This window comes from Megalops cyprinoides, chromosome 7 (genome assembly GCF_013368585.1).
Source record: "Megalops cyprinoides isolate fMegCyp1 chromosome 7, fMegCyp1.pri, whole genome shotgun sequence".
NCBI lineage: Eukaryota > Metazoa > Chordata > Actinopteri > Elopiformes > Megalopidae > Megalops > Megalops cyprinoides.
Window position 1 is genome coordinate 17,187,281 of NC_050589.1, and position 12,497 is coordinate 17,199,777.

Here is a 12,497-nt window from a genome sequence, read left to right on the forward strand (position 1 = left end):
CCCACTTGTATGTGACTACCTATTCACGTTAAAGATGACTAAACTGAACTTTTTCCTTTTTTCTTCTTTTTTTTCCACTAATGACAACATATATGGGTTTGTATTTGTTTTGTTTCTGATTGTTCTTGATCTGTTGTGCTTCAAAAATGATACGAGTGCTGTCTTCAAATACATATTGTAGATTAAAAAAAATAAATGTGAAAAAAGAAAGACATGGAAAACGATCAATTTGGATGTCTCCACTTCTTTATTATAAAAACAATTGTGAGCACAAGTTCAATAAACAATAGTCATTGTATTAACATTAAAATATTAACCTAATAAACATTATAGAATGGCAAAATCTTTGATTAAACATCATCTTTCTGAAGAGGACAGAGCTTTTGCATTCACACACTGAAGGTGCAGCCTTTCATCAAATAAGCAAATTAGCAATAACACATTGTATTGACATGTGAGTAATTCAAGCCAACTTCTCCTTTTTCACTGAAGCAATGGATGTTTAAGAAATTATTTAAAAGATAAGTCAAAAATGTAATCTGTAAAAGCATTCAGCTCTGAAAGCCAATAGCCCATCAGACATGTGCAAAAGCACAAAAGAGCACCAGCCAGCTGGAGAAATAAAAACACAGGAAACACATAACTTATTTTCTCCCTGACTGTGATATTTGTACTGACTTTGCCTTCTTTTTCCATGACGAACTCAAAATCATCACCAGTATGCCAATAATTTAAAACAAACATGAAATGAGTAAATCACTACTAAATCAATACTTTGTGTTTATACAGTGGTTGGTGGCAGCCACACCTATAATTTCCTTGTATGTCCTAGCGTTTTTCCCCTTTATCCGTGTACAATCCCACCAAACTTCATAAAATGTCTGGAAAGCAACTTATACTAATTTTTATGGTTTCATAACAAAACCACAATTCTTCTCCAAAGCTTTTAGTTTCATCAGACCAAAAGTATAACACGTCACACTGTGTGACTGCTGTGAATCCAACAACCACATTTCTTGACAATAAATAGAGTAGGCAGCAGCAACAGGAAAACGGAACAGTGACCCTAAACCATTGTACAAGATCAAAAACGTATGGGTTACATATAGCTAATGCCTCAATAACTACTGTGGCCATTTTGTACAAATATCCAATTTGATTTACATTTTGGAAAAAAAAAAAAAGTCAAGTGCTGCGGGGAAGTTTTCATAATCTCACACAACAGGAAGTGTGTTGAGTGGTGTTTAAACAAAAATCACACACAGGTCTGGCATTTAATGCAGGTGTACTATTCGGTAGTATTCTGCTTTTGACACTGAAAACACGGATTCTATCAAACAGATCCAGAGACAGACAGACTTTGAGTGACTGATTGCATTTATAGTTTAGGACCATTCAAATGCACATTGGATTCTGTGGAGGCACATATAATGCTGTAATTCATTGCTTTGACGACTCTGAGCCATTATTCAAAATAGCAGCCCCATAAAAGACAACAGGATCACAAAGGGAAGAGTGATATTTCCCTAAAATGGCCATTAGACCTCTAAGCCTTCACCATAAGGGTAGTATGGATATTCCATCCACATTAGTTTTTGGAAGTACAAGCTGTTAACTAGTTTAAAATAAAAAACAATGTCAGCTTCAAAATTTCCACACACAAATAATTATATATCAATGATCTCTCTATTTTTCTGTTGTCTTGAGCAAAACATTGGTTTTAATAGTGCAAATGACGTCAGTACCAGAATCCATCCATTCCCTTGAAATATAAAAAGCCACAAACCATTACAGGAAATGGTTACTTAATTTGCTATCATAGCTTTAAACTTGGTCATTCTGCCTTTTATCATACATTCTAGGAAAACTGTTCAAGACTGCAAGTTCTCACAAGCTTGCAGTCAATGTAACTTCAACAGCTCTTAACTTCAAGTATTGCCATTTGCACAGTTCTCACAAGCTTAGACAATAAATAATATTAAGTGTGGAGGAAGCTGTACTATGCAGAGGGCCTCTTGCACTCATGATCACTGACAGTCATGTGCATCCACCTACTTAAAAATAATGAAATAAATAAACTGGCACTCAATAGTGATAATTTCCCACAAGACTGCCAACAACAAGAGCAGACGAAACAACTCACAATTGGTCAAAATCATTCCACATGGTGACAAACTTCACAGTAAAGGAATGACCAAAATGCATGGGTGACCTCGAGCATGTCAAGATGTAGTCATGTGACCTTCCTACTTGGGGGTGTTCCAGGAATTGTGGTGCCAAACAAGCTGTTGTACAGCATAAACAGACAAACTTCTTCCATTTAAAAATGGAAAGGGTAAAAATGTTCTTGAGACAAGGTGGAGGTGTGAGTATGATTCTGGTCAGTGTTTAGGAATGGGTGATGGGTGACAGCTACAGGTGTCTGTACCATTGGAGTGTGTGTTTAGGGTGGTGGGGGTTCATTTCCACCCTCTTCCCATAGGGCAGCATTGTTGTTTCAGTGCATATTTACAGCGAGTGTGTCAACTAGGACCAGACAAGACAGCAGACAGATGCCAAACAACATGCCCTTTCCTCACACAAGTGTTGGTGAGGAAGTCTCGCTTTGCTTTGCGGATCACCCGCCCACCCCACCTCCCCAACTCCCTCACCCTGCAGCAGGCACTGTTAGGGCATAGACATGGTCATTGCGGAGGCATCCGCACTACGGGGATCCTTCACGCCGATGATCAGGTCATTGGTCCTCCTGGTCCCCTCCACCAGAGAGAGCACCTCCACCTTCTGTACCTCATGCCCCTTCAGTTGCAGGAGCTCAATGTCCTCTTCAAGAAATTCAGCTGGGGGCGCAGAGGAGAAATGGCACAACGTGAATGGATAAAGAGTGTAAGAAGGTTCTCATCTTAAAACTGGCTCGGACTGCAGCCAATCAACAGTTACAGCAAGGCAGCTGTGTGTCACTGTCACAAAAATACAGTAAAAAGTTCAATACAGTAAAATACAGTAGAGGTTCCATGAAAAAGGGAGTGGAGATGGGAATACTCACAGTCCACTAGAAGACTACTGGGCTGAAGCTGAGGGTGCAGCCTTCCATAGGAGAGGCTGTCACTCAGATTCTTGCGGAATGACAAGACGTTCATTAACACCTGCAACAGTTAGCAAAGGAAACCCAGAGGTCACGTTTGACCATGGGAGAAAAATGCACAGGCAACCAAGTTAAACTAAACAACAAACAATTCAGTCATGCAGGAAAACATGACAAAAACTATCCCTGTCATTTAATTTATACCTTCAAAAATTTTCAAAACTGTACAACCGTATTTTGCCAATACCTACAAGCAAAGCCACTGGCTGTAAATGTAAATAAAGCAAAACTGAAGCATGGCAGGAGAGAGCAGTGTCATGAACCTGTGTGATGCCACTGAGAGCGCGGTCTCCGTTGGAGGAGCCCAGGGCCACGTAGGTGCCACACAGCCCCTGGGACGGCCTGACGGCAGTGGGCAGCAGGAAGGACAGGGGCCGCTTCCCCGGCTGCACACTATTCCGCTGGAAAGAAAAAACATCACAGGTTGCTCAACAACACTCTCATCTAGGGAGTCTGGCAAACCATGGCAAACCAGCTTTATGCTCTGAGAGATCTGGAGTTGTTGCTGACATACATTATGCATGTATTTTTCTTAGGCACTAACTTTTCAATAGTATAAATGTCATCATATTCAGACATTCAAATGATTTCACCTGACATGTGCTGCAGTTTTCTATAACATAACCTAGAGGACAATATTAGGCATGAAGTTCCTCCCTAACTATATAGCTTGACATAGGGGTTAGTGTGGTAGGGTGGGGTGGGACTTTTTTCCAGACTGCACTGATGAGAACCAAGATAAATGGCTCAGTGTAAACACAATGTAAGGCATCCATACATGGCCACAAACTCCTCTAGACACAATGAGAGGGAATTAACTCATTAAGTTCAAGGCAAGAAGCTGCAGAGCCTGTCAGTACCGGATTGGGTGGAATGGGACTCAGAGTTTTGTTTGGCCAGGAGAAGTCCAGGATCTGGCTGTTGAGGAGAATCCCAGAGGAGGTCACAATTCCACTTCCAAAGGGCTGGTTCAGGGAGCTGGAAGACAGAACAGACATACGCATTCAAGGTGTGAGGCAGATGACTGAAGGCAGACTGAAGGGAGGAAATGCTAGGCCTAGAAAAAAACAAAATATTGAGGTTTCCCTTTCTGATCATTGAATTTTCTGACATATCCTCTTCCCAGCGGTAAAATAAAGCTAATTTCAACTCCCGTGTTTTAAATACAGTAAAGTTTTACATTCAAAAGGCCCCTCTGAAAAAAACTGGACAGTACCTCATGACAGATACGATGAAGTCATCAGGACCCATGACCATCACCTGGCCAGCCACTGCTCCTTTCTCCAGAGCATAGGAGGGGGTGTAATGCCCTGGAGGGAAGGCCTGGGAATCGTTGATCATTTGACGGAACAGCATGGCCTGGGATTTGCTGAGACACAAGAGTGGAAATCCCAGTTTTGAGCTATATTATAATCACTGTCTCTTTGAAGCTCTGCCTCATTTCAACTTGCTACTCATTGTGAACTTTCTGTGGTTGTAGTGTTTCCTATGTCAAATGCCATCTGGCTGAGAATTATCAAATTGCAATACACATCAATGAGAGCCAAACACAAAGAAATGTGTCACTACAGAACTAAAACATAAAGAGAGTTCCACCTACCTCAACATCTGACTCACTGACTCAGACACAGAGGCATCAAACATGGGGTCGCCCAAACCACTGGCCATAGCCAGTGCAATTTTCAGAGCCTAAAATAAAAATAATGGGGATAAAAATGATCAGGCAAGTACAGCAGTACTATGTAGGAGCCCCTTCTGTTATTTGAGAGGCTCAAACTCTGGTGATTTCTTCAGCTGGGTTAGGATAACAGCTGGAGATGTCTCGATTACGATGTCATGACGGAGTACCTCGGCCATCCAGTGGTAGGTGCTGTTTCGCGGGACCTGGCTGGTGATATTGAAGCCCTCCAGAATGTTGAGGGCAGTAATCAGTGCTGCCCCAGCGTGAGGAGGGGGTGCTGCCAAAATGCGATTTTCTGCAGGACAATATGACAGGTCACACCAGCACCATCACTTCAAAAGGAGCCATATTTTGATTACAATGTTCAGGTGATTACTGAAGGTATTATGTATATCCATGGCAAAAAATGTCCTATCCACTGCACTGGCAGAACCTGGTGTGGAGTACATTTCAAAGTGCAAATTACAAAATGCTAAGTGCAACATACACCTTAGTAACATATTTTACAACTTCTAATACAACTCTCTATTGACACGACACAGCTACTAACAGAAACTGAAATAGACACTGAAGCCAGAACAGCATAGTGCCAGAAAAGTGGCATAGTTTTAGAGTCTCTGCTCAGACAAAGTGAACCAAGGCTGCGGGGGCTGAAGAGCTGCACCCCCAGGGAGCAGAAGAAGGAGACTGCCTTTCTGACTTGGAATTGGAAATAATATCCTATTATATTTTACCCCTGGATGTAGATTTGTCATTGCATGCTTAGCATTACTTTTCATCTGCATGTTCTGATATTGCTGCACTAACTAGGCAAGACTCTAGGTGGACTACCTTACATGGACATTAAAATGGTTGATGAGAAATTATCCTTTCCCTGCACATTAATATTAAACTTTAATACACAGTCAGGAGGGTACCGTTAAACTTGTCATTGGCCGTGGTAGACATATAAAGCACTGAGAATTTACCCTGATATTGACCCTCCACTGGCTGTTGTAAAATAGTGCTGTAGTTACTGAAATCCTCTTCAGTAAGCACTCCCCCTCCTGCTCGCACCTATTTAAAAGACAATTACGGTACATCATACATTTGGTACACAACACTTCTATGAAGTATCAATACAATATCAATGAAAACATTATGTGCCAGTGACCCACAACCCGTATGCGCTTCAAATAGGCTTTCACCCATGCGTAATCACCACAAAAAACAAAGGCAATTATTATTATTATTATTATTATTATTATTATTATTATTATTGATACACCTAAACTTATCAAAACTGTAATCCTGTGACACCAGTGAAAAGAAAAATTTGTCAGAGAAGATAAAACATAAAAACTAACAATGGACATAAACCATTAAAGAAATCTTCCAGACCATGATAGATCTGATAGATCTGAGATAGTAGATCTAATATGCACTCACTTCAGCTATCATTTCCTGAGTCAGGTTGCCACCATAGAATTCAGAAATGCCACCAACTGCGACTGCATCCAAGATAGCCGCTAGATCAAGGCGCCGTGTGAACAGGCCAGAAAGGGGGGGCTGTCCGTCAGGAAGAAACAGCTCCTTGAAATTCTCCGAAACATTCTGATCCTTCACTCTGGACAGGGCCTCAGCTTGAGTCAGAGAAGAAAAGTTCAGAAAAATGAAAATCAAAAGTTGGATGTCAATTTCCATAAAAATCTAATTAACAATGAGCAAAAACAGGGTTATTCTTGGTTTCAGAAGTGCTGACAATGTATTTTCCTTACCTAAGTCATGGGTAACATTAAATCCATTTCTTGCAACATCTGCAGCCATGGTAATCACCTCCTTCCATGGCATTCTGGGGAAAAATATTAATGAAGAGGGTCCCTTTTAGTTATGCCACATTTGTCTGATTTCTCATTATTACTACAAGTTTGCTCTGCCTTTGGAAAGATACCAAAATAACAACCTAAATGCTTTCATAAAACACCTCTTTATCTCTATTATTAGCTGAAAAGACCAGAAAATGAACTCCCAAAGCATTTCTTCTGCAATTCCAATTCCAGAAGAACAGAATAAGGACAGAAATAAAAAATCCTTTACAAGTCAAAGTGAAATAGAAACACTCTGCATCTTATTATAGGCCACACTGGTTTCTTTTTAGCTAGTGATAAAACTTCAAACTTCAAACAGCAATTTGATCCTTGAAACACAAAGAGCACCAAGTCCGTTTGCTCAATATGTATGCATGCGCACAATCACTCCAGCAGCACTTACTCACTCACTGATGATAAGGTGACTTTCATTTTACCTTCCATAGAGCTGATGAGCTTGGTGCATCCCACTGAGCATGCCCGGTACACCAACCAACAGGCCCGGCTGAAACACAGTGGTACAGACACTGAGACTGACTAGCCCCAGTGACGGGGCTCCGCTCCACATGGGACACTTTGTAGATTATATCTCTTGCTTTTCTGTTTTCCTATTTTCAAATATGTGGCCATAATGTACCAAAGTCTGAAAATGTATATTGCATTTCAACAGGGAAGCTGGATGGCCAGACAGACAGTTTGTTACTTCCTTACTTTTTGCTCCAAGTTGAACTGTAACATTTCCTCCTGTATGGCAGAGGGAGCCGTTTCACGGAAGTCAATGACCCGGCTCTCATTCTTGCGTATGTCATGAACTAACATCACGCCCCCACTGCAGTGAAGGCAAACAGAGAAAAGTCTACCAAGGGCACTGGCTTTTATGATGACACAAACATCAGTAATTTACTGAACTGTGCATCCTGTGTCTGCCTGATATTTGGATGACTCATTCTTCCATGTCACACTTGACACAAATTTTCAGACTCTTTGCTGTCACTGATGTTGTTGCTGCCTACCATGTGTGCTGCATTCATCACAACAATATATTTCATTATTGTCATTTTGTAGACACTCTCACCCAGAGTGACTTACATATGTCACAATTTTTATTATTCATTTATACAGCTGGATATTTACTGAGGCAATTGTAGGTTAAGTACCTTTAACCAAGTGTACAGTGGCAATGCCCCAGCGGGGAATCAAACCAGCAACCTTCTGGTTACAAGCCCTGCTATGCTCTGCAACCACTACGCTACACTGCACTACACTACACTACCACTATGCCATACAGTCATTTATGAAGTATTTCAACAGTATGCCGTCAGACTGGTTTGCCATACAGATGCTTAAGTGATCGATCAGAGGCTTCGTAAAATGGAATGTTATCCAACAAGGAGAGACCATGCATTTCTTCACAGTGGTAAGATAAAATGGTGGCTGGCCCCATTACACCAATTTACATTATTTATTTGTTCAGCTGATATCCTTACGCAGAGCAACGGATGGCTTACGCATCATCCATTTACACAGCTGGATTTACTGATGCAATTCAGGGTAGGTAGATCATTCAAGGGAAACCAACCCTGCAACCTTTGGTTTACCAAGACCTGCTCCTTAACTCTGTGGCCTCAGCAGAACCATCCAGACTCACCCCCCAATGCCAGACGTGTGCGGGTGGATGATGCCCAGGCAAAGGGCAGCGGCGATGGCGGCATCAGCAGAGGAGCCCTGCTTGCTCAGCACCTCGAACCCCAGGGAGGTGCAGTGTGCCACGTCCGTCACCACAGCACCCTGATTGAAGATCTGGCCAGGCAGGGAGACAGAGGAGCAAATTACCAAACAACAGGGAAACTATTCGATACCTATTTGATCTGTTTAATAATCTATTTGACCATTTACATCTTGATGTGAGGCATCACATGAAGCTAATCCCCTGAGAGATATGACATACTGTTTGCACACAACTTTTATTCTTTATTTTTAATTTATACATAGGTCTTTAGATCAAAATGCCTTTGGATTAATGTTTTCCATTCTCTTAATCAGGTGTGTCCGAACCTTTGACCAGTACTGTACATCTAACAGTAGCTTGGGGTGAGAATGTTAATGGGGCGCTTTACTGTGAATCAATATACGAGGGAATACAAAATAAAACACATACGATGACGTTTAGACAATGTCCTCAACCGTCTGTTTTGGGAGAGCTGGGGACAAAGGCAACGCCAAACGGAGGCCTACCTGTGGGTCTCCAAAGTAGATCTGCATGATGAGGGCGACAGTGACCCCTGTGGCAAAGGTGAGGCAGGCAGTGATGATGATTGTGAGGCCGTCCTGCCGGCAGCTGCAGTCTTCGGCCAGGGGGTCACGATGGGTCTCCTGCAGGGGAGTGGCATCATGACTGGCCAGGTCTGAGGCTGAGGACGGCAGCCGCTGGAGGCGGGCTGACTTCAGGAAGAGGTCAGGATCTGTGAGAGGGGTCCAAAAATCAATGCTATGGCACGCTGTGGATACACAGGAGTTCCACAAATCCTCACATATTACAATGACAAAAGTATAAACATGTAGGCCACATGTATTAAAAGAAATCATTTCCACTATCTTTATCTTATCCATGCCACATAATCCCTGCCCATAAAGCAAATGAATATGTGCCATTCAAACATAGCACAACCCAATACACCACTGTTCGCACAATATGAACCTTTGTAAACATACAACCTTTGTTGTATATTTGTCTACTATTTCTCTCTGGTCATGTGAAAGTAATAACACGCCACTTTTCCCATTGCTGGGAAAAACCATAAGTGCATTAAATAAGATGGACCCTAAGGACAACGCGGAAATTAAAGATAAAGATACAGATTCCTTTATTGTCATTGCACAGAGTACAACGAAATTGTGTAGCAAAATCCTGGCGGTGCATTTACACATAACAAACAGCAATTAAGAAAAACAGAAAAGAGTTCAAGCTAAACTAATTTAAAAAATGCTAGATATATAAATAAAATATAAAATGTATATATTTGCTCAACCTTTAAAACAATAAGATATAAAAACAGAACTTATTAAAAGCAGCAAACGTATTGCACATCGGGATATTGCACGTTTAATGTAATTGCAGTGGCCCTACGTTCAAGTGCAATCTGAGATGTAATTAAGACAAGCCTCTGGGGTTGGGCTTTGGGACTGAAAACCTGCCAAAATAATACTGCAGTACACGACATTATACGCCGTGACAAGGCCGGCTCCTACCTGTGTCTTGCTCGCTGAGAAAGTTGTCATCGTCTTTGCGAGATTTCATCGTGTTCTCTCCGGACAGAGTATCGTCCTCGGGAAGCCGAGGGAAGCTGGTGATGCTCATGTAATCGACTGGCGAATAGGCACTGCCTAGCGTCGTCTCCTGACTAGCATCTTTATCTGCCATATTGCCGCTGGAGTATCCGGCCACGGCATCGGCCGCGGGCGTATACATAACAAACTCGTCACTCTTCCACACAATAGCAAGAAGGACAGGCAGATATTACGCTCTTCCACCTTCCCAATGAAACTTCGCAGATCTCTCGCTTTAAGTGGGTTATAAATAGAGCTTTAGTATACCTACTATTTACACGAGCGGTGGAAGGTACGACTATAGATGAAACGGATTCATTGTCAGTGAACCCACAATACCGTTGACTGGATATCACTAGACGATGCAGCATTTCATTTCCAGTATTAAGACCTGAAATGACAGAAGACCGATTTTAGATTGCATTCCCATGAAGTACATATACTCTATACAATCCGAGAAATACGCTGTGCCTATATAATAATTACTCGTCAGAAAAAAAACCTTATTATAAAAAAATCCTTATCCTTATTACAGCCACCAGCTACATCGCCCTAAATTACCACATGCAAAGATTAGAACTGACGGATAATGTTTAATAAAATACTTAGATCAATAACCGACTTTTGTTTGGGTTCGCTATTATGGAAATGCTGCTGCATTAGTGATGCAGTTATTAAAAGAAACGGTCGCAATTTTCCAAAGATCACGTTTGCTGGCACAAGACATCCAGCGCTACGCGATTTCAGAGGCTGCTGAGAGAGCCTGCCCTCCCTCATGCGCATTCAACAGCCATGCATTGACGCAGTTGTAGGTTTCTCCTAAAATGTCTAGCATCGAAGAGCATCTCGCAGTAAAAACGCCTTACCTGCTAAATGCAGTGTTATTTCTACTCAACGATGTGCTGCTACGAATCACCCTGCCTAGTCCTTCCAGTCTGAGCGCCGTTAAGCACAGACACTTTCCTTCAGCCATCACCAGACAAAAAAAAAAATCTCAAAGATCAGCTGACATCACAGAGTGAATGTCACCGGCTTAAAGGTACAGGTTACACGGTAGAGTCTTGTATTCAGCTTGAATGAAACACTTTTCTCCCTTCTTCTTGGCGTTCCTGAAGGATTGTTTCTGTTTGCAGGTGTTTGCTTGGACTCCTTGACGCAGGAACATGAGAAGGAAGGAATTGGAAACTAGGAAACTTACGAAAGAACCTGTCTTACAACTCTGGCAGTATACATGGCTTCTCTTGTCTGCTCAGGTTGCACAGGTTAACTTGTGGTGGGGCTTGTTATTATCACACTCATTGGTCTAGGAGTGTTGTTAGCCTGGTCTGACACCGTTGCTCATTCAGCTTGAATGTATACAGTTCTGTTCTTTTGTGCTGGAAGTCACTCTGGATAAGAGCTAAATGAATGTAAATGTAAATATAATTTAATGTGACTCTGCACCATCTAGGAAGGCTGAAGAATTAGGACACACAGAGGTGCTGGACACTGATTGAGGTAACATCTCCCATATACAGAGCTGGACATGACATACTGTAATATTAGTTGTCGGGTTCTGTTGTTCTTTCACTATTTCTATGCACAGCTCAGTCATTTGAAATGAACTATTCAAAACACACACCATCACACAAACACAAGCACACACACGCAAAGTGCCACTGCAACCTGCCTGCAACAGCTGAAGGTCCAAATAATGCATTTATTTGCACACAAGAGCAGTTAACATACACAAACAATTAGGCTGGGCAACCAACATTTCAGCCCACAGCACTTCCAGAAATATGAGCTGTGTTTTCTAGAAAAGATTTAAAAGGAACTTGTCCCACAACTCTATTGTGCTGAATTGCCCTATTTTACTTCCTGAACCGGTGTCTCCTTGCCATCTTATATTTGTTTGTTGCGTTTGTACTTAACACACACACCTTTTATGCAGTATTAGTGTAATTATTCACAGATTGATCTTTGTTTTGAGCTCATATTTGATTACCAATGTATGCAACATGTTTCTTTCTTGGTTCTTTCTAAAGTTACATTTAAACAGCATTATAGTGCTATAGCATACTCACCAAAGCAATGTGAATGACCATCCTTGTTTCCAACTAAACCAGCTATTTGCTGGCCCTCCAGTCCTGTACTTCACCAGTCCTGTTTATTTTTTTTCATCTGGGATTTCTTCAGATATTGAAAAAAAAACACTAGTTTAAATCACAACTGTAGGTGTAGAACACCCAACTAATGTAGCAGTAGATGTAAGTCACCTGTGTGGTGTTAAATGGCAAATATTTGTTCTGTTTGTATTACAATGCTTAGGGGATGGACCCTAAGACTCCTCCCCCTCCACTCTTCTTTTAACAATGATTCACTTCCACCTCAGTTCCACTCCCACTCCCAGTCCCTACACCAGCCCCACCCCATAATTTCTCTGCTTGCCCTCAGGTCCCCACAGTTCAGAAATGCAAAACATGAGACATAATTCAGGTGTCAACCTGAGTGTTTATTG

The 12,497-nt window shown here is 41.7% G+C and overlaps 1 protein-coding gene across 2 annotated transcripts; it reads right to left on the bottom strand.

Moving 5' to 3' along the window:
- Window positions 1–248: 248 nt before the first annotated feature.
- Window positions 249–12,151, bottom strand: LOC118781149 (glutathione hydrolase 7). 2 transcript variants are annotated; one of them, XM_036534055.1, is made up of 16 exons: window positions 12,064–12,151; window positions 9,920–10,388; window positions 8,906–9,132; window positions 8,319–8,470; window positions 7,382–7,499; window positions 7,108–7,175; window positions 6,581–6,654; window positions 6,252–6,445; window positions 5,792–5,879; window positions 4,991–5,118; window positions 4,743–4,831; window positions 4,359–4,511; window positions 4,003–4,120; window positions 3,406–3,543; window positions 3,044–3,143; window positions 249–2,837 (listed from the first exon to the last, which is right to left on the bottom strand). In XM_036534055.1, exons 2-16 carry the CDS (start codon window positions 10,137–10,139, stop codon window positions 2,668–2,670), a joined length of 2,037 nt encoding a protein of 678 aa, XP_036389948.1. In that variant the 5' UTR covers window positions 10,140–10,388; window positions 12,064–12,151; the 3' UTR covers window positions 249–2,667. The 2 variants fall into 2 exon arrangements, with proteins under 2 accessions (XP_036389948.1, XP_036389947.1); XM_036534054.1 differs by lacking the exon at window positions 12,064–12,151 and adding an exon at window positions 10,864–10,997.
- Window positions 12,152–12,497: the final 346 nt, after the last annotated feature.